Here is a 23742-nt window from a genome sequence, read left to right as displayed (position 1 = left end):
GACAAAGTGTTTTGCACGGTTACTCCTAAGTCTTTCTCCTCATTGGTCTCTTTAATTTTCTCATCACCCAGTCTGTAATCCCAGTTTGGTCTGTATCTACTTCTTCCCATTTTCATAACACGGGTCTTGTCTATATTAGATTCCATCTGCCACTCTTTACTCCACTCATATATTTTATCAAGATCTTCCTGTAACTTGTTACAATCTTCCACATTCTTTACTCTCCTCATAATTTTAGTATCGTCCGCAAACATGTTCATATAACTGTCAATTCCTAATGGCATATCATTAACATAAATAAAAAACATGATGGGACCCAGCACTGACCCTTGTGGAACTCCACTGGTTACCTTCTTCCACTCGGACTTCCTTCCTCTCACCACTGTTCTCATTTCTCTTCCCATTAAGTAATTTTCCATCCATTTTGCTAGTTTATCATTTACTCCTCCAGTCATTTTTAGTTTCCACATCAGTCTATTGTGTGGTACTTTATCAAAGGCCTTTCTCAAGTCCACGTAGATAGCATCCACCCATCCCTCTCTATGTTGTAGTATGTCAGTCACTCTTGAATAAAAACATAATAAATTGTGTATTTACCTAGTTGTAGTTTTACAGGGCCTGGGCTTTATGCTCGTGTGGTCCCGTCTCCATATCTACACTTATCCAATTTTTCTTTAAAACTATGTACACTCTTTGCTGATACCACTTCCTCACTCAAACTGTTCCAAGTCTCAACACATCTTTATGGAAACTAAATTTTTAACATCTCTCAGACATCGTCCCTTCCTTAGTTTCTTACTATGCGATCTTGTGCTTCTAAAGTCATATTCTTCTCTCTGGATCAGTTTCTCATTATCCACTTCATCCATTCTGTTCATCAATTTATAAACTTGTATCAGATCCCCTCTCTCTCTTCTCTGCTCCAAGGTTGGTAGATCCATTGCCTTTAGTCTCTCCTCATATGCCATCCCTTTAAATTCTGGAACCATTCTTGTAGCCATTTTTTGTAGTCTCTCTAATTTTCTTATGTGTTTCTTTTTATGGGGAGTCCACACAACTCCTGCATATTCCAATCTAGGTCTTATTTTAGTACTTATCAATTTCTTCATCATTTCCTTGTCCATATAGTGAAATGCTACTCCAATATTCCTTAGCAAATTATACGCTCTCTGAAAATTCTATCAATATGGCTAACCGGTTGATTATTTTTTCCATTGTCACTCCCAAGTCCTTTTCCTTTTTACTTTTTCTAGTTCTACTCCATCTCCCATCTTATAGATTCCCACTGGTCGTCTTTCACTTTTTCCCATTTCCATGACATGGCTTTTGTCCACATTGAATTCCATCTCCCATTTTTTGCTCCATTTCCAGATCTTGTTTAAGTCTTCCTGTAGTATTTCACAATCCTCTTTTGTTTAATGACTCTGCACAGTTTCGCATCGTCCGCAAACAGATTTATGTAGCTGTTCACTCCCTCTGGCATGTCATTTATATATACGAGAAAAAGTATTGGTGCCAATATTGACCCCTGTGGCACTCCGCTGTCTACTGTTCTCCACTTGGACTTCATATCTTTAACTATCGTCCTTATTTCTCTCCCCCTTAAGTAATTCTTCATCCATCTCAATGTGCTTCCTTTTAAGCCACCCTTCTCCTCTAACTTCCATAGTAATCTTTCATGTGGCACTTTATCAAAAGCCTTTTTTAGATCTAAATAAATACAGTCAACCCATCCTCTCTCTCTTGTACTTTATCAACTATTCTAGAGTAGAAACTCAATAAATTTGTCACACATGACCGACCTTTTCTAAAACCAAATTGGCTATTTGATAATATTTTGTTGTCTTCAAGGAACTCGATCCATTGCTTCTTTATTACTTTTTCACACATCTTGCATATTACACTAGTTAGTGATACCGCCTGTAATTTAAAGGTTCTTCCTTCCTTCCGCTCTTATATATGGGAACCACCTCAGCTCTTTTCCACTCCACTGGCACTGTTCCATTTTCTATTGAGCATTTTATGATGTTGTATATTGGACTTGCTAGTTCTTCCCTACATTCTTTCAGTATTCTGCCTGAGACTTCATCCGTCCCATTGCCTTTTCCTCATCCAATTCCGTCATCAACTTTTTATTTCAAGCTTGGTTACTTTAATCTCTTTCATATAGACAGTCTCTCTATTACCCTGTGGTCTTTCAAATTTGGATTCCTTAGTAAAGACCTCATGAAATTTACTATTTAACAGTTCTGCCATACTTTTTGGGTCTTCCACCATTCCGTTTTCTCCTTTTAACCTTTCTATTGTTTCTTTTTGTCTTATTTTTCCATTTATGAATCTGTAGAACAATTTTGGTTGTTCCTTACATTTTTCGACAATGTCCTTTTCATAGTTCTTTTCTTCTTCCTTTCTCACCTTAGCATATTCATTTCTTGCTGTTTTGAAGTGTGTGTGTGTGTGTGTGTGTGTGTGTGTGTGTGTGTGTGTGTGTGTGTGTGTGTGTGTGTGTGTATTTACATAGTTTTAATTACCTAGTTGTATATAACAGTGTTCGAGCAGGGCTCATAGTGACCTGTCTCCATATCTACTTTAATCTAACTTTTCCTTAAATTTGTGCACACTTTCTGCTGCTGCAATCTCTTCACTCAATCTGTTCCAGATGTCCACTGTCCTATGTGGAAAACTAAACTTACTAATGTCCTTCAAACACTGATTTTTCATGATCTTGGAGTGTCCTTGTTCATCTATCTCCATCCTCCGTCAGTGATACTAAGTCTTGTCTCTATCTTTTCCATACAGTTTACTAACTTATGAATTGTAACTAGATCTTCTCTTTCCCATCTATTCTTCAAAATTGGTAGTCTCATTTCCTTCAATCTTTCTTCATAGGGAAGATCTTTTATTTCTGGCACCATCTTTGTAGCAGTCCTTTGGATATTTTTAGTTTCTTGATGTCCTTCTCCCTGTATGGTGACCACACTGCTGCTACATTTTCTAGTCTAGGTCTTATCATAGTGGCTATGATCTTTTTCTTTATACAGTACCCTCCTGAGTTTAGCGCTTGCTTTCTTCTTAAGATATAGCGCCAAACTCGAGGATCGCTAAACTCGGGGTATTGAAAACAATGTAAAAACGCTTATTCATTCTGGCCCGGGACGAAGCTGATTTTTTTTTCTTTCCACTTTACTCCCTTATTTCAAAATACTGATAAATTGGTGGGTTTATTCAGTTTCAGTGAAGAATGCTCTTGTTAAGACGAAAAAAACTGGGATACACACTTTATTGAAAAGAACAAAAAGAGAAAAGAAATAATAAGAACTCTAACAGCACATAATCTCACTCTGGGGCATGGTCCGCTAGCGCAAAGCCTTCAAATTCGTTTCATCGGCGTTGAATATTTGACGGAGATCATAACCGCCGTCCTCAGTCATCTGTTTCAAGACACCAATGAAACTTTCCACCTCTTCTGTAGATGCGTCTGCTGCTTCACCCAGACATCGTGCCCTCTTGAACGAGTGTCTTTTTTTGAACCTTGAGAACCAGCCATTACTAGCAGAGAAAGGTGGAGGATTGTCAATGTTTAACTTACGTGCCACTGCAGCATATATTTCTCTTGCCTTCTGTCTTACCTTACCAGAAGATATGCACACATTTCGGTCATTTTTGTCAACAATATATTTCTTCAAATAGTGTTCTGTTGTTACCATCAACTTGCTTGTAGGATGCGTGATGTGAGCAACTTGAATCACAGAGCTCCCTCGAGCGTCTTTCAGGAAACGTTTTATTTCCTTACGTTTCGCTCTTATTCCTCTAACAGTAGACTCACTAATGTTGAACAAGTTTCCAACGGCAACAGGTCCCATTCCAGCATCAAGCTTATCCAACACTTCGCCTTTTTCCTTCATGTTTAACAGTCTTTTCTTCTTACCCTGCCTCTCTGGCCTGCTTCCTTTTGCAAGTAGGTTTCTTCGAGCCACATGCTGCAGTGCCTCCTTTATTTCCTGACATCACAATTAATTAGCTTGCATATAAGAACTATCAAGATGCTGGTGGAAGAGGGCTAAGGACGCGTGCACACGTGGTCAGCTCAGTCAGCCAACTGCAGGAGTCTTGGGGCAGCATACGTGTCGCCGCCCGGAAGTAAACGCGACCGATACTTGTCAAAGCAGCGCGAAACTCGGGGCGATACAGCGCCAAACTCGGGATGGTAAGAATTTAGGACTAAGCGCCAAACTCGAGGATTGCGAAACTCGGATAGCGCTAAACTCGGGAGGGTACTGTACTCTTGTCCATGTAATTGAATACCATCCTGATATTTGTTGTGGAAGCAAGTAACCCATTTATGTGTTTATTTAGAGTCAGTATCTTTTATAATCACACTCAGATTTTTCTCTTCACTCCTTTTCTTTATAATCTCTTTTCCCATTTTGTATTCCCACATACTGTAGGTCTTCTATTACTTTTACCCATTTCCATTATATGGCATTTCCTGGTATTAAATTCTAAATTCCACTTTTGGCCATTCCCAGATCTTGTTAATATCTTTCTGCAATTCCATTCATTCGATGGCATAAAAATTATGATTAAAAAAAAGCCCACTGAGATGTTAATTGCGAAACATGGACAAAGTGTTTGATAGACTTTCCTCTTGCATCTAGCACTCTCTTCACAAAGTCCATTTTGCCTGGTTGTGGTCTATACCCTAGGATTGTAAAAATGCCTTAGGATTGGACAAGAAAAATCAGGTTTAACCTCTTCAATACTAGGAAACATTTTTACTTTCAGATTTGTCTGATTAGGAGGTCAGAAGATTAATGGCCAGAATCTTCATTATTTTAAACCTAACATAAGTTTCTGAAGCTGTATAAAATTACCAAATAGTAAGCAGAATAAATATGGAAACACATTATGGTACTCAAAGAATTAAAAAAAATAATCTCAACCCTTTTCTTTTGTGGGGATTAGTATTTCTTTGATTTTTTTTTATGGGGGAATTAGTATTGTTTAGTTTTCTTCATGTAAATCAGTTTTAATAAACACTCAAAAGCAATCATGAGTGAGTGAAGGTTTGAACTTTTTAACTGAATGACACACACTAATCTAGAGATCAGATTGAATAAAGCTTGTTAACTTGTACCATACAAGAAATAGATGTGTTAGGCTTGATTACTGCTAACTCACTACTCTTAAATGGCTCAGTATCTGTGCCTGAGGAAGTGAGAGGATTACAAATTCACAGGCTATCGCAAAGGACTACAGCAACAAAGTTAAAAAAAAAGTTTTATAAAACTCTCTCTCTCTCTCTCTCTCTCTCTCTCTCTCTCTCTCTCTCTCTCTCTCTCTCTCTCTCTCTCTCTCTCTCTCTCTCTCTCTCTCTCTCTCTCTCTCTCTCTCTCTCAGTTACATCCATGGTGTGGCTTCTTTTGTTAATTGGTGATTATCTCACTTTTCAGATTGTAGCTCAGAGGTAGTAACGTATGATCTATATGGCATCATTTGCCACCATGGAACTGCTGGGGGTGGCCATTATACTGCCTATTGCCAGAACTGGAGTAACCATCGCTGGTATGAGTTTGATGACCAGTACGTTACTGAGGTGTCCTCAGAGACGGTAGCCAAATGTGAGGCCTATGTTTTGTTTTACAAAAAGGCCAGCCCAGAAATGGCTGCAAGACGACAACGGACTGTAGAACTCATGCAGGTCAGTGAGATATGAGTTGCTTTTGATACAGATTTTCATCATAAAATGTTTTATGCAAAATCTATAAATCATGAATACTACAGTCATAGCAGAAAGTTTGGGTGCAAAATTACAGGCCGCCCAAACTTTTCACTAAACTCAAAACATGGGAAATACATAATCTGCAACCAAACTTTTTGCTATTTTTCAACGGTATGGTTTGTACCACTGTTTAGCAGAGACAATACGCATTACTTGGCAACTCCATTGAGTCGCGCACCAGGCCCACATGGTGTCAATGTGCAAGCATAATATATCACGCGAATTGCATGTTTTTTTGTGGTGGTCTTTGTGTTTTTGCCTCAATATCTCTGAAATGGGAAGTGGTAAAGAGCTGGGAAGAAACAGAATTGTTGCTATTATAACCCTCCACTAGGAGGGGTATAATTGTAAAGATAAGCCACTCGTGTGGGAATAAGAGTGCGGCAAGTTCAAAAGTGGACCAAGAAATTTCAAGACAGGAGGTGATGCCATTCCTACCTTACCTCTTGTCGGCCAAGGAAGATATCAAATCATACTTCTAAGGTCATTAGGAGGCAGTTGGATAAAAATCCTTCACTGCTTAAGGATGTGTCTGTAACATGTATCTGATCATTTACTCAAAGATTTACGATATCGTATTTGTTGTGCCAAAGTTCTTTCCTTGCTGAGTGAAAAAACATGTGTGATTGCATAGCTTTTTGTAAGAAATATAGGGATTGGAGCCTAGAAGACTGGGACCAAGTCCTATGAAGTAACGAGTCAACGTTCGTGGTGTTGTCAAGCTGCAGATCCAAGCGAGTGAGGGGCCCCAGGCAGTCTGACCCTAATGACCCATGCTATATAGCTAAGTGGTAAAGCATGCTCCGAGTGTTATGGTGTGAGGTTGCTATGTATTTGGTGGAGTTGGCATTTAAGTGTTTCTTGAAAAAAAAATGAGAGTATAGATCAGCACAGTTGTTTTGAGTTATTGTGTGATAACCTGCCTGAAAGTTTTGAAAAGTGTAATACTAGTTGCTTTATGCAAGATGGAGCTCCTACTCTCACATCTCGGTCTGTTACCCAGTAGTTAGAGGACTGTGATGTAAACTACTTCAAAAAGTGGCCTGGGAATTCACCAGACCTGAATTCCATAGAGCACTTGTGGCATATCATTAAAAAAACAGCTTCAGTATCATGATGCTTCAATTGTAGCAAAGTTAAAAATAGAAATACAAGATATTTGGGATAATATTATTCACAATCATGTAGAAAAACTGGCAAGAAGCATCCCATCATGTTTGGAGAAAGTCATCAAGCTCAAAGGAAAATTGCTAGGCAAATAAGGTATGTCATATACCATTTAAATGTCTTTAAATGTCTACTGTATTTAAGGGTCACAGTTGTTTTTGTCGTAAGCCCAAACTTTCCACTACGACTGTAAGTAATACTGTAGTGATTTTATTTGTAAGGTGAAAATGATATCAAGTACTATATTTATTAGAGTGGATTGCTATTTGACAGGTGTCATCTCGAGAGCCCTCATTGATGCAATTTTACATCTCCAAGCAGTGGGTCAATAAATTCAACACATTCTCAGAGCCTGGACCTATCAACAATTATGACTTTTTGTGTCCTCATGGTGGAGTACAACCACAAAAGGTAAATCACATTTAAGTAGAATCTCAGAGAATAAGTATATTTTTCATTCATATACATAACAAACCTACTCAGTGGTGAGTATATGCTTTTTTGTAAGACAAGCAGTAGTTTAGAATGAACAACAATGTTTATATGAAAAGCATTCATGTAGAGTTAATTATCTTGTATCATTAATTTTGCCATACATTTCTTATCTTATCCAGGCTAATCATGTGGGAGATTTGGTGATGCTGTTGAATCAAGGAGTGTGGGAGTACCTTCACCAAGTGTTTGGGGGTGGACCAGCTTGCACACGACTCTATGAGTGTGTCACCTGCCGGGCAGAACTAGATGCATTATCACGGCGCCAAACTAGTGAACTTGAAATGTTCCTTATGCTGAAAAAAATGTTCCAGGAAGAAGAGCGTCCCAACATTGTAGCTATCTCCATGCGATGGTTCCGGACATGGGAGAGTTTTGTGAGGGGAAGGGAACAGGAGCCTCCAGGACCTATTGACAACTCCTCCATATGTACAAGTAAGACAGGCCAGCCAGTGCTGAAGCCAGGCTCTGATTATGCCCAGATCTCAGAGGAAATGTGGCACTTTTTCTACAAAACCTATGGAGGAGGCCCAGAGTTGTGGGTGATGTATGGGAACCCACACAGTTCTGCCAGGCGGAGTGAGAAAATAGAAGGAGTGCGGCAAGAAGCTCAGAAACAAGAGCCTCTGCAGTCAGAGTCACGATCCCTGAGTACGGAAAACCTTCCCCACACCAGTACTTGTACTAGTCGACAGAGAACAGTTTCTGCTGGGGAGGTGAGGACAAAGTTTTTATAGCAGTCAAGCATACTAAATACTAATATACATAGATACATGCCTGTCATTTGTTTGAAAAATACACATAATGGACAGTGTACTAACTCTTCTGCCTCATAAGGTACCTTTATTATCTTGTGGCTTGTGTAGTCTTTCCTATCCTTTCAGTCCTTTGACTAACCCACCTTTTATGTAATTAATGGAGAAACACCATTTATCTTATGATAAACTTGGGCATTTCGTATTATGGGGGAAGTGCACATTTAATAGAAGTTTTATATGCACTGAAATTTTATCTTTACTAGTTTTCATGTAATTCATGAGTCTTAAATATTTCTTAATGCTTTAATTATTTATTTTTATTTATTAATGATTTTTAGTGGAAAACATAAACATTCACCAAAGTTCTTTACCAAAACACTCATATATATATATATATATATATATATATATATATATATATATATATATATATATATATATATATATATATATATATATATATATATATATATATATACACACACACACACACACACACACACACACACACACACACACACACACACACACACACACACACACACACACACACACACACACACACTGAACAGAATGCAACTTCCGACCCTGGAAAACAGAAGATAGCAATATACAGAGTGATGATTGGCATGGAAAAAATGGATAGGGAAGATCTGTGTATGTGGAATGAAAGAATGTCGAGAGGGCATGGGAAAAAACTAAAAATGGCCACTTATAGGAGAGATGTGAAAAAATATAGCTTCCCTCATAGAAGGGTGGAAGCATGGAATAGTTTAGACGTGGAAGTGGTCAACGCAAGGAATATTCATGATTTTAAGAAAAAGCTGGACATTAGTAGATATGGAGACGGGACAGTACGAGCATAGCTCTTTTCCCGTATGTTACAATTAGGTAAATAGGTGAATACACACACACACACACACACACACACACAGCTGAGCAGCTCACTGAGAATAACTGCAAAAGGAGTTGGAGACTGGCCTAGACGTATGTATTGGGGGGGAGGGGGCCATAGGTTATCCTGTCTCCAAATTGAATAAATGTTGGATTATATATACGGAAAGAATAACAAGAGAGTGATGGAACAGAGTGGTGCTGCCAGGCGTATAGCGAAATCAAAACATACGCCATCATGTGAAAGCCAACAGTTCATAGAAACTCCTGTTGGTCTAAGGAAACTAACATGATATTATGGACAAGGATTTCTTGGGATTCAGGCACGAACAAGGTAATATGAGAAGGCTAATCAACGTAGAAAGGGAATTAAGGTATATGAAGGAGGTGATGTCAAGTCTGATTGACAAACAGGACTGACTGATAGTGGAAAACACACCTGAAACGAGATTAGCAGAATGTGAGAAGGTCAGTGCAATAAATCATGGATTGAAAGAGGAGATACAAGAAATAAAGAAACAAAATGACATACTAAAAGCCACATGCCAAGATTATGAAAGCTCCTTAAGGAACTTGTAGGTTAAAGTGCAGTACGGGGTTGTAGACAGGACAGAAGGTGGATTGGGGGAAAACAAGCTGAAGGAACTACAAAATGAATGGAAGCAGGAGCAAGAAGAGGAAAAAGTAAAATTTTCAGAGCTTGTAAAGAGACAAATTCAGGAGAACACGAAAGTCACTGTAATTAAAGTTATTAAAGAGAAAGAAGACCTGGTGCGGGATACAGTGGACAAGAAAAAAAGCTTCGTGATTTTTGGGATGAAGGAAAAGAAAAATCCAAATAAATTCACAAGAGAATGTGAAGAAAGAGAATTGGCCAAAACTGTTATCAAACGAGTACAAGACAGCGCACAAGAATTAGACCAAGAAGTGGAGGAAGTGATCAGGCTAGGAAGATACAGTGAAGGGGGTAGGAGACCAATGAAAGTGAGAATGAGATCCCATGTGGCTGTAGAAGAAATTATGGCTAGGAAAGGGAAGTGGGCCGATGATACTGAACACAAGGATATATGGATAAAAAGAGATATGAACTTAGAGGAGAGGGAAAAGCAGAAAGTGCTAAGAAGTGAAGCTAAGGAAAAAAAAATGAGAAAAGGATAGAGATAGAGAAGAAGAATTTTTACTGTAGGGTTCTGTATATGAGACTAAAGAAGTGGTACCTAAGGAAGAAAGGAGGTCGTGAAGGAGGCAAGAAATTAAGAGTGATTTATACTAATATAGATGAGTTGTTATCAACCATATTGGATGTTAGGGATTATTTGAAAGAGAAAAAGCCGGGTGTAATGTGCATCGTTGAAACAAAACTGAGAGGAGGGATCCATGTCAACTTTGACAAGGAGGGATATAATACTTGGAGGAGAGACAGGAAGGATAAAGGGGGAGGAGGAGTGTTAATAATGGTTAGTGATGATATATGTGTGGAGGATGTGCAATATGGCAAGGACAAGTGGAAGTAATGGAAGTAACAATCAAAATAGAAGCTATTTGAAGAAGAGAAAAATTATAGTTACATATGTTCCACCAAAGACTAATACATGGGGAACAGAACATAAAGATATGCAAAGAGAGGTGATAAAGTGCCTAGATAACATGATAAGAAATAGAAGAATGCTTTTAGTTGGAGACTTTAACTGAAAAAAAGTAAACTGGAGAGAGATGGAAGAAATGGATAATGCTGGGCAGTGGAGTGAGAAAGTGTTGCAGTTAACTATGGTTAATGCAATGGACCAGTGGGTGGAGGAGTCAACAAGGTACAGGAAGGAAGAAGAACCATTGTTGCTTGACCTAGTTTTCACAAAGAAACTAGAGCCCCCCTACAATTATACAATACAAGTCCAATGGGGAAAAGTGATCATGTGACATTAGAGATGCAAATTCAGGAGAAGGAAGATGAGATAAGTTACAGAGAGGATTATAAAAGAGAGATTAAATTATGCAAGAGCAGATTTTGAAAAATTCAGGATTTATTGCTGATATTGAGTGGAGTAATATTATGTACAGAAAGACAGTGCAAGGAAAATATGACATTCTTACAGAAATATAATGAAGGAGTAAAAAAGTTTGTACCTGTTTATAGAGTTCAGAAAAAAATACATGCTTGGTACAATGCTAGATGCATATAAGCAAAAAAGGCAAAAGATAAAGTGTGGGAGAAACTTATAAAGCAGAGAAATATCTATAACACGGCATTACAAAGATGCCAGAAATGAATATATTAGAGTAAGGAGAGAGGAAGAAAGAAACTTTGAGAAAGATGTAGTGCATAAAAGCAAAGAGGAACCCAAACTTTTCTACAAGTTTATAAATGGCAAAACAAAAAATATGGAAACAATTGAAAAAATAATAAAGAACGGAAGACATACCAAACAGAGAAGGAAATGTGCGAAATAATGAATGAGAGCTTCAAAACGGTGTTCACTGCAGAGGATGATCTCACAGATCCTAATAGGACATGGGATTACCAAGGATTACAGGAGATCACAGTGCACAAAGAGGATGTTGGAAGGTTATTTGATAAGTTGGAAGTCAGAAAAGCAATGGGACCAGATGGTGTATCAGGATGGAAGTTAACAGAATATAAAGAGCAACTACTGGATCTAATTTGGGAAATAATTACAAGTTCAATAATTGAAGGGAAAGTTCCACTAGAGTGGAAGAGAGCCAACGTAATACCGATATTTAAAGGAGGAAAGGCAACTGAACCACTAAATTACAAACCAGTTACAAGTGTCGTAGGGAAGTTATGTGAAATAATTATCAAAGAAAATGTGTTAATTTTCTAGAAGAGGAGCAAATCATATTGAACAGACAGTTTGGGTTTAGGACAGGGCAGTCATGTGTATCAAACTTATTAAGCTTCTATTTGAGAGTTATTGCAGGACTTGAAAACAGAGATGGATGGGTAGACACAGTATACCTGGATATTAAAAAAGGCTTTTGATAAAGTCCCTCATGGAAGACTACTTTGGAAACTAGAGAACATAGGAGGACTGCGAGGATCTTTGCTCGAATGGACAAGAGATTATTTGAAGGATGAGGAAATGAGAACTGTGATCAGAGATACATACACAACTTGGTATAAAGTAACTAGCAGAGTGCCACAAGGATCAGTTTTAGCCCCCATTATGTTTCAGATTTATGTAAACGACATTCATGTTAGGATAAATAGTTATATGAATTTATTCACTGATGATGCAAAGCTGCTAAGAGTTATCAAAACCAGAGAAGACTGTCTGCTGTTGCAGGAATATATAAACAAGATCTATGAGTAGAGCAGGAAGTGGAACTTGGAGTTTAATGCCAAGAAATGTCACTTAATGGAACTAGGAAAGAGTAAGAGAAGACCAGTATGGAACATTTTTGATGGGAGAGAAACAAATAATGAAGGCTAAAGAGGAAAAAGATCTGGGAGTGATCATAAAGGAAAATCTGAGCCCCGAAAAACACATAAGCAAGATATTTGGACTATCATATAAAATGTTGACTAATATAATAGTGGCATTTCATTACATGGATAAAGATATGATGAAAAAAATCATCACAAGCATGATATATCCAAGGCTGGAATATGGAGCAGTGGTATGGTCTCCGAGCTCTAAAAAGGATATAAGAAAATTGGAAAGGATACAGAAGGTTGCTACAAAGATGGTGCCAGAATTAAAGGACCTCACATATGAAGAACGACTGAAGGAAATGGGACTGCCAACCTTACAAGATAGAAGAGAACGTGGGGACCTAATAACAATCTATAAGATAGCAAATGATATTGAAAAGATAGACAAAGAAGACCTGGTGCTGTTGACAGATGATGGAAGAACAAGAGGACATGAAAAGATCAGGATGTGGCAATGTGTGAAGGATATTGGAAAATACAGTTTTCCACACAGAACGGTGGAAAAATGGAATGCATTGGATAATGAAGTTGTTACAGCACATAGTGTGCATAACTTTAAGGAAAAATTAGATAAATGGAAATATGGAGACAGGACACTATGAACCCCGCTTGAACCCTGTACAATACAACTAGGTAAATACAAATTGGTAAACATACATACATACATACATACAGTGGATCCCAGGACCTTGAACTCCTCGGACCTTGTACAGGAGGTTCACCAAAAACAAAACCTTGACCAGCTGATGCTGGCTGATGGAGGTTGAGGAGCATCAGTTGTGTATCTCTGCTTGTTATGATTGGGTGTAGTCACTGTGGCGAAGTCGACCAGTAGTATCATAATTGAAAGAAAGATGCTATCAATGCAACCAATGTTGCCAAAAGATCTTTTTAGTGTCTAAGCAAAAACTTCATCACTGGAGTCAAAACTAACAGGGACTGCAAGGTTCGTTATGCCCATTATGCCTGTTTAACAATGTAACTCCTTTACCATCATCTATGTGTGCTATAAAAGATAAATATATTAATTTTAGTTAATTTTTTATTTTCTTAGATAAGAATCTGAGGTCTTGGAATGGATTAGAATTATTTACACTATTTGCTTTGGGGATAATATTTCTGGATCTCTACCAGTTTAGTCCTGGAACAGCTGGAATGCATTGTCTTTAAGGACTGAGGGTCTACTGTGTATGTGTGTATTCACCTAGTTGTATTCACCTAGTTGTAATTTTACAGGGCCTGGGTATCATACTCGTGTGGCCCCGTCTCCATATCTACACCATCTCCTCACTCAAACTATTCCACACCTCCACACATCTTTGTAGGAAACTATATTTCTTCACATCCTTCAAGCATATTCCGTTGACTATCTTTTTACTGTGCGATATCGTAGTTCTATTTAAATTTTCCTCTCTCAACATCATTTGCTCATTATCCACTTCATCCAAACCGTTCAACAGTTTATAAACCTGTATCAAATCTCCTCTTTCTCTTCTTTTTTCCAAGGTAAACAAATTCATTTCTTTTAATCTCTCCTCATAGGTCATTTCTGCCAATTCCGGAACCATTTTTGTTGCCATTCTCTGCAATCTCTCCAACTTCCTTATATGCTTCTTTTTATAAGGGGACCAAACCACCCCAGCATATTCCAATCTTGGTCTAATTACCGTACTAATTAATTTCTTCATCTTATCTTTATCCATATAATGAAAGGCTAATCCAATATTTCTAATCAAATTATATGTTTCTCCAAACATCTTGTCAATATGAGCCTCAAACTGCCCATGGTCTTGTATTATCACTCCCAAATCCTTTTCCTTTTCCACCTTTTTCAACACTACTCCTTCACCCATCTTATATGACCCTCTTGGTCGTCTTCCACTCTTCCCCATCTCCATCACATGACTTTTGCTCAGATTAAATTCCATCTCCCACCTCTTGCTCCACTCCCAAAGCCTATCCAGATCTGACTGTAAAATTTCACAATCTTCTTCACTCTTCACACACTACACAACTTCGCATCATCCGCAAACAAATTAATATAACTGTTTACTCCCTCTGGCATATCATTAATATAGACAAGGAAAAGTATTGGTGCCAGCACTGAACCTTGTGGGACTCCACTCTCCACCACCAACCAGTCCGACTTTGCATCCCTTATTACCGTTCTCATCTTCCTCCATCTCAAGTAGTTTTCCATCCACTTTAACACTTTTCCCTTCAGTCCTCCATAAATCTCTAATTTCCATAGCAGTCTCATGTGAGGTACCTTGTCAAAAGCTTTTTTTAAATCCAAATATACACAGTCCATCCATCCCTCTCTCTCTTGTATTTTGTCAACCACTCTTGAATAAAAGCTCAGTAGATTTGTTACACATGACCTCCCTTTCCTAAAGCCAAATTGATGATCTGATAATAACTTATGATCCTCCAGGAACTGTATTCAATATTTCTTTATCTGGGTGTGTAGCTGCGGTGGCGAGTGGACGTGTTGTGTGTGCGCTCCGTTTTTGGCTGTGGTTTTTATAGTTAGCGAGTGGTGCTTGTGCTTGGTGTCTGTGTGTGGTGATTTTGAGTGTTAGTGAAGTGAAAGTGTGTACTGCAAGTGTTAGATTAGAGTGAAACAGTGGTTAGAATCAGTGTTTGTGAGTTAAAAGTATTTTGGTAGAGCGAGGAGACTAGGCTTGTAACTGTCAAGTTGACCTTGAAAGAGGATTAGTTGATCTCACTTAGGCCCCCACCACGCGGTTCCCCATCCCCCGTCACCAAGTATTTTTATTTGTTTGTGAGTTAACAGATTGTAAGTTAGTATGGCGGTAGCTACTGAGGTATATCAGAGTGTGATTGAGTGCGTGAAAGAGAGTGTTGAGATGGGATTGGGAGAGTTTGTTGTGTGTGAGATGTGTGGGCATGACAGGAAGGTCGTTGACTTTTCTGAGTGTATGGTGTGTAGGCTCAAGAGCGAGAATTTAGTTCTTTCTCTTGAGCACCGAGAATTGCGAGAGGAAATCAGAAAGCTAAGTGAGGGGAAAAGTGCGAACGAAGTTCTCATCTTTGAGTTGAAGGAGGAGGTTAAGAGCCTTGGGGAGGCAGTGGAAAAATTAGGCAGGAGATCAGTGTTAGGCCGAAGGTTGGACCTTCTGAGGGCGACAGGGTGGCTTGGCCTCTGTCGGGAAGAGCAGAGTGGGAAGAGGGAGCAGGCGAGCCAGACGGGAAAGATAGTAGTCAGGATGGGCAGAGATGGCAGGTTGCGAGGGAAGGAAAGCGGAGGCAGTTAGGAGGATAGGACTAAACCTGTTGAGTGTGAAAATAGGTTCGGTTTGTTGGAGGGGGAGGGGGAGAGTGAAAGTGAGAGTGGAGTGAATGAAGTGGTTGTGGTGAGTGAAAGGAGAAAGAAGGGGGTAGAGGAGAGGAGGAGGATGGTTGTGCGTAGCACACCTCAGGTGTGTGTGGTGGGTGACTCTCAGGTTAGGTATTTAGATAGCACTTTCTGTGGGAAAGACAGGGATAGGAGGACGAACGTGTGTATGCCTGGTGCAGGTGTGAAGGCAGTGAGTGAGGAGGTGCAGAAGAGGGTTGGGGGGATGGAGAGGAAGGGTGTAGTAGTCGTAGGTGGGAATGATGTCAGAGCAGGTGGGTCGGAGGAGTTAGTGGCAAGATTTCGGAAATGTTAGGCAAGATAAGGGAGAGTGGTAGGAGGTGTGTAGTGTCAGGAATCTTGCCTCGTGTGTATGTTAGCAGGGAATGGTTGTCTAGAGCCATTGGTGTGAATGATCGGGTAAAAGGGATGTGTAAGGATGTGGGTGTCAGCTTTGTGGATGTATGGGATAGGTTCTATGGGCGAAGGGATTTGTATGCTAGGGATGGTGTGCATCTGAGTAGGAAGGGTGTGGATGTGCTGAGTGGATGTCTGGAGGGGGGAGTTGGGATGGAGTGTAGGGGGTGAGGTAGCAAATGCATTCCAGAAGAAAGATGCTAGACATAAATTAGATAGGATAAACAGAGATAGTGAAAAGATTAGGAAAGATTTCCAGGTGCAAATAGGAGAGAATAAGATTAGGATTCCAAATAAGGAGACAGCATCTAGGAAGGTAGCTGGACTTAAATGTTTTTATGTAAATGCCAGGAGTCTTAGGAACAAGAAGGACGAGTTATCTAGTTATATAGTTGAGGAGGACTTAGATGTTGTATGTGTCACAGAGGCATGGGTAAATGAGGAAAAGTTTAGGGAAAATAGGAAAGAATATGAAGTAGATGGATACATTATGTATTTACACCAGAGAATTGGTAGGATAGGTGGAGGAGTAGTTATTTATGTAAAAAAATCCTTCATTTCCAGTCAGGTTAATGGTATTAAGGTAGATAACAGAGTAGAGTCCTTATGGCTGGATGTTAGAGTAAACAAAAGTAAGGTTATTAGAGTAGGAGCTTTTATAGACCACCTAACCAGTCAGCAGAGGTAGACAACCTTATGGTAGATGAGATAAATAGGGGGTGTACTAGTCAGACAATTATCTTAGGGGATTTTAATCTTAAGTCAGTAAACTGGGAGAGGATGGTAGGAGATGCTAGTGAAAATAAGTTTATGGAAAGTTTTCAGGATAACTATTTAGTGCAGATGGTAGATAAACCTACTAGGGGAGGAAGGTTTTAGACATAGTACTAACAAATATTGAGCATTGTTTAAAGGAAGTTGAGGTAGGAGAGACTTTAGCAAACAGTGACCATCATATAATTAGATTTATCATTAATTCCAGTAGGGATAATATAGTGAATAAGACTAGAGTCCCAAACTATCAGAAAGGCAATTATGGTAGGTTACGTCAGTTATTAGGAGAGGTAAACTGGGAAGATAGTTTTGGAAATAAAACTGCACAGGAGATGTGGGATATTTTAAGGTTGTAGTAAAGGGTATAGTGATGCAGTGTATCCCTTACAAAGATATAAGGCAGAGAAACAGGAAGCCATTATGGTGGACTCATGAGATAGGTAGCCAGATCAGAGAGAAGAAGAGGGCATACAGAGAGTTGCAGAAAAGTGGGAAGATGTAGATTTGATTAGGTACAGACAGGTCAGAGATGATTTGAGTAAGGTTATAAAAAAAGTAAAAGGCAGGCAGAGATAAAACTAGCTAGAGCTGGGAGTAAAGATCCCAAAAATTATATAGTTATTACAAGGTCAGTGATAAAAGAAATAAGGATAGGATTGGACCACTCAGAAAAGATGGTGTAGTAGTGGATCAAAATGAAGACATAGTAGAATTATTGAATGAACAATTTTCTTCAGTATTTACTAGGAAAGAATAGGAAATCCTGTTACAAACAGTGCGACGAGTAGTTTAAGAGCTTTAGAAAATATTGATATAAAACCGGGAATTATTAGGAAATTTATTCTTGAACTAGACGATAGGAAAGCTAGTGGTCCTGATGAGCTACATGCCAGAGTACTTAGGGAGGGTGTAGACAGTATTTCTGAAGCACTTAAGTTAATCTTTGAAAGATCACTTAGGTTTGCTGAGATACCACAGGACTGGAAGTTAGCTAATGTTACTCCAATATTTAAAAAAGGTAGGAAGGATGATGCAAATAATTATAGACCGATCAGTTTAACTAGTATAGTATGTAAGATACTAGAGAAAATCATTAAGGGTAGTATTTGGGAGCATTTAAATGAGAATAGATTAATTAGAGATACCCAACATGGCTTTAGATCAGGGAGGTCCTGTCTTACAAATTTGCTCGATATCTTAGAATATATTACCAAGGAGTTAGATGATGGAAATAGCATAGATGTTATATATCTAGATTTTAGCAAGGCGTTTGATAAGGTACCGCATAGGAGGCTAGTGTACAAATTGAGACTACATGGGATAGGGGTAGGTTAGTTGATTGGATTAGTGAATGGCTTTCTGATAGGAAACAGAGAGTAGTATTAAATGGGGCAATGTCTGAGTGGAAGGAAGTGGTTAGTGGGTACCCCAAGGATCAGTGCTAGGACCTCTTCTTTTCTTGGTGTACATTAACGATTTAGATATAGGAATTAGTAGCAAAGTATCAAAGTTTGCAGATGATACTAAGATAGCATGTGCAGTACAGGGTGAAAAGGACAATTACAGAATACAACGAGACCTGGACAGGCTGATAGCATGGGCAGACAGGTGGCAGATGGAGTTTAATTCTAAAAAGTGTCAGGTTATGCATTTAGGTAAAGACAACACAAACTTTAACTATGAGATGGAGGGATGTTGGCTAGAGGCAGTAGAGGAAGGAAAGGATTTAGGAGTAGTGATAGACAGGACTATGAAATTTTCAAAGCAATGTTTAGAAGCAAGAAATAGGGCAAATAGGATCCTGGGTTTTATAAACAGAAATGTTAGTTATAAAAGTAAGGAAGTGGTGCATAGCTTATATAATTCCTATGTTAGGCCCCATTTAGAGTATTGCATACAGGCCTGGTCACCCCACTATAGGCAGGATATCAACATGTTAGAAGCAGTTCAGAGAAGAGCAACTAGGATGATACCAGCATTAAAGCGCCTGGATTATAGAGATAGATTAAAGGAATTAAACATGTTTTCATTTGAGAGGAGATGTATAAGAGGGATATGATAGAGTTATTTAAAATGTTCTCAGATACAAACTACATAGATGTGAAATCTTTCTTTACCTTAGAGGAGGGAAGTAGGACTAGAAATCATGGCAGGAAGATTAGAAAGCAAGGCTGCAGGTTAGATATAAGAAAATATTTCTTTAGTCATATGGTGGTAGACTTCTGGAATGCATTGCCAGAGACGGTTGTAAATAGCACTAGTTTGACAATGTTTAAAAACAGATTAGATAAGCACTTAAATTTATTAGATTTATAATTATGTATAGCGCTGCATGATAGTCTTTATAAGAAATTTACTATAGTTAAACAAGACATGATCCCCATGTATGGGGATCACAGATTGTAGAGGAATTCGCTGCAGGACTTAGCCCTGTTAATGGGCCAAATATTTAGAATTAGTATATAATGTATTGTGTACTTGTAAGTGTATCTTTAAGTACTGATGACGAGGTCGCTGTGCGACTGATACAGGATAACCTAGATGGGCCCTGGTGGCCCTTTGTTATCCTATTATTTATGTTATGTATGTTACCCTCTCACAAATCTTACCGACCACACTTGTTAAAGACACAGGTCTATAGTTAAGAGGCTCCTCCTTACTGCTTCCCTTATAAATGGGCACCACTTCAGCTCTTTTCCACTCTACTGGTACTTCCCCGGTTTCTAGTGAGCACCTTATAATATCATATAATGGATCTATCAATTCTTCTCTACATTCCTTCAATAATTTTCCTGAAACTTCATCTGGTCCCATCGCTTTATCATCTTTAAGTTCCTCCAACATTTTATATAACTCCTTTTTAGGTATCTTAATGTCATCCATGTGCACATTTCCTTCTACATTCTGAGGCTTTACAAACATTGTTTCTTTAGTAAATACTTGTTGAAACCTATTATTTAGCAATTCTGATATTCTTGGTCATCTACTATCCCTTGCTCTCCTTTTAACCTTTGAATGGACTCTCTTTTAAGTTTACCATTTATGAACCTGTAAAACAATTTTGGATGTTCCTTACTCTTGTCTACAATATCTTTTCAAATTTTCTTTCTTCCTCCTCCTTACCCTCACATACTCATTTCTCGCCACTCTATAATTCTCCTTATTTAGTATATTCCTGTTCTTTTTCCATCTTTTCCAAGCCACATCTCTCTTTTCTTTAGCCTTAACACAAGTTGCATTAAACCAATCCTTTCTTCCTTCCTCTCTCGCTTTATACTTTGGTACAAGTTTCATAACTCCTTTATAATATTTCATAAAAATCTTTTTTTTTTGCACTTCTCTGATTTGTAACATCTCCCAATCTAATTTTCTGAAATAATTTTTCAAACTTTCTGTGTCCATCTTTCTATAATTCAATTTACCACTCCTGTATGTCTCATCTTTCCTTCGCTGTGTTATTGCCATCTGCATTTCCATAACCACATGATCACTCTTCCCCAATGGACATTTGTATTGTATATCCCCACATAGGTACACTTCTCGTGTTAACACCAAATCCAGTCTAGCCGGTTCATCATCTCTATATCTAGTATTTTCTTTCACCCTCTGTTCCATCATATTTTCCATCATTAGATTAAGGAATCTCTCTCCCCATGCTTCCTCTCCAACACCACTTACTAGATTTTCCCAATCCACCTCCTTACAATTAAAATCTCCTACTAGTATCACCTTTCTTTTTCCAGTTAATACACTTTCCAAACTCTGTAAAGTATCCTTGATCATATTGTCGTATTCCTTAATGTCCAAGAATTTGTTTTAGGAGGTACATAGGTCACCATGATTATTAATTCTTTTCCATCACTTTTTAACCTTATGCTTATCGCTTCTGCGTTGTTCTTCCCATACCAAACCTTATCCACATTTATCTCCTTCGTCATAATCATAACTCCTCCTCCACCTTTACCCTCTCTATCCTTTCTCCATATATTATATTTATTATCCAAATTTACCTTTGTTTTTTCATGTAATTTTGTCTCAGTCAAACACACTATATCAGGGTTCTCTACCATCATATAGTCTTGCAATTCCAATCTACTTGACAGTATCCCATCTATATTAGTATACATTACGGTCCACCCACTGCTCCCTCTAGGGGTTCCTGTGCATTCCTTCTCTCCACATACCACTTTCTGACTCTCCTATAACTCTCCGAAAAAAACTTCTTTTTCCTCTTCAGACCGTTCATCATTTTTCCTTCTTGCCTCTTCCAACAATTCCTTATATCTTCTCCTCTCTTCCTCATTTCTATTTTTTCTTACACACCTCTTTACAACCTTGTACCTCTCTTAATTTTGATGTTCTATATAAGATGTCCTCGGCAGATTGTTGTGACTTCAGTACTACTTTAATCGGTCTCCTTACTCCCTCCTTATACGGACCCAGTCTATGGATCTCTTCCACTTCTTGTATGTCTTTTTTTTCATTATCATTTAGATTTTTGAACAGATCTCTTACCGTTTTTAATTCTTCCTTAATTCTCTAAGGCTTTTATGTTATATTTTGTTCTTTCATCCCAAATATTAACACACTTTTCTTCTTTTCTGCTATTTCTCTTATCAATGTTTCCTTATTCTTCATAACAACCAGTTCCTTGGACCTTTCTTTTTTGTCTTCCTTCAACTGATCTTTAATTATTTCTTGTAATCCAACCATCTATGCTTCCCTCAACTCAGTCCATTGTGTTTTCTTCAGTTCCCACTCCCTTTCAAACCTTTCATTCTGCTCACTGATCATTTCCTTAAAGTCATCTTTCTCCTTTACTACTCTCTCCATTTTCTCCTCCAACCGTCTCTTGTATTTTTCAACCTCCACTCTCAAGTGTGCATTCTCATCCACCAATCGTTTTTCATTTTCCTCCAGTCTCTTAAATCTTTCCTTCAAAGCCTTGCGGAATTCTCTATCCTGCTCCTCCTCACTCCTCTGAACTTTTAATTCCTTCACCAACTCCTCAAATCTCTTCTCCAACATTACCAATCTACCCTGCATTGTAGCTCCTGTTCAAGATGGACTCATGTTTTGACTGGCCATTTTCGGTTTTGCTCCCTGGGCCTCATTGGCATATTTTGAATTTGGTAACTTATTTCTTACCGGTCTATCCATTTTATTTCACTCTTCCTGGGAGCATGTGGGTGTGTGGTGGTGTGCACTGGGGGCCAGGCCTGGTAGCTACGTGTGTGTGGTGGGATGCGTTGGCGGCTGTTATGGCTGGCCTTTGTGTGGTTTCCGCTCTGTCGTGTGTGTGTGTGTGTGTGTGTGTGTGTGTGTGTGTGTGTGTGTGTGTGTGTATGTATGTATGTATGTATGTATGTATGTATGTATGTATATATATATATATATATATATATATATATATATATATATATATATATATATATATATATATATATATATATATATATACAGTAAGGTCCCGAGTTACGTCAGAGTTACATTCCTGAAACATGACGTAAGTCGATTTTGTACGTAACTCGAGTTTTTGTACTTTCAAAGCATGTTACTAAGTTTTCAACCAATCATTTTTTATGGTTATTCAGGTAAGTAAAAGGTTATATTGTTATATTGGTATATTATTTACAACTATGTAGGAATATATTGATTAGGGCCACGAACGTGAAGGACTGCAGGTTGCCGAGAGGGGCGGCCTGAGGCTGCCAGGAGGGTGGGCAGGTTGAATGTTGTGACGCCCAGGGCGGACAGCTGGGAGCTTTGTGGAGTGCGGTAGTAGAAGCGTTATATAAGTAAAAGGTTATATTGTTATATTATTTACAAGTATGTAGGAATATGAAACACAAGCTTGTTTTTATTGTTGATTAGGGCCGCGAATGCGAAGGACTGCATGTTGCCAGAGGGGTGGACGCCTGAGGCCGCCAGGAGGGTAGGCAGGTCGAATGTTGTGACGCCCAGGGTGGATAGCTGGGAGCGTAGTGCAGTGCGGTAGGAGTAGAAGCGTGGGCAGCGGAGCAGGAAATGCAATAGGTAAGGGCAATAGGGATCAGCAGACAGGCGCAGACGGTGCAAGTGAGCTGCAAGTGTCGTGTGGCCCAGATGAAGGCTCCGGAGTTGTTATTGTTGTGATAGGTGCGCGAGCCCTCAAGGTCGTCAACCTCCCCGTTGTCATGGTAACGGGCTTCCCATTTTCTTCTTCACTTCCTTACATACAGCTGCTGCCTCCCTTCTCATGTCTTTTAATTATGTCCACTTTTTCTTGTAGCGTAATGGTTTTCCTTTTCTTAGCATCACTGCTATCACTCAGGAGTTTTCTTTTTGGTGCCATTGAGCAAGATACGAAGATAGTCAGCAAACGCAGATGTAGGAACAGTCTTGCCAGGGGCGACGGTGTGGTGGAATTGAGGTACGTAGAGTGTTATTGTATTCAAACGTGAGGTAGGCGGTGTGGCGGATAACCACTAGTGACGCCTGGCAGCCAACAATAACAATAAACCCCGCGCTTTACGATTTATAAATTTTCAATTTTTAAATCTTAAATTGCCTTATAGTGGACTGACGTAAGTGCGAGTTTGACGTAACTCGAGACCACGTAACCGGGACCTTACTGTATGTATATATATATATATATATATATATATAT

The 23742-nt window shown here is 38.8% G+C and overlaps 1 protein-coding gene across 7 annotated transcripts in view; it reads left to right on the top strand.

The window, feature by feature from the left end:
- The window catches only part of LOC123508248 (ubiquitin carboxyl-terminal hydrolase 33-like), a 98025-nt gene that overhangs the window by 63291 nt on the left and 10992 nt on the right, over positions 1-23742 (top strand). For all 7 annotated transcript variants that reach the window (XM_045261814.1, XM_045261815.1, XM_045261813.1 and 4 more), the window contains exons 11-13: positions 5454-5701; positions 7223-7360; positions 7564-8157. In XM_045261814.1, coding sequence (XP_045117749.1) covers positions 5454-5701; positions 7223-7360; positions 7564-8157 — 980 coding nt within the window. The remainder of the gene's footprint in view (positions 1-5453; positions 5702-7222; positions 7361-7563; positions 8158-23742) is intronic.

Source organism: Portunus trituberculatus, chromosome 24 (genome assembly GCF_017591435.1).
Source record: "Portunus trituberculatus isolate SZX2019 chromosome 24, ASM1759143v1, whole genome shotgun sequence".
Classification (NCBI taxonomy): domain Eukaryota; kingdom Metazoa; phylum Arthropoda; class Malacostraca; order Decapoda; family Portunidae; genus Portunus; species Portunus trituberculatus.
The sequence above is the reverse complement of the archived record's forward strand: the minus strand, read 5'-3'. Positions and strand labels throughout refer to the sequence as shown.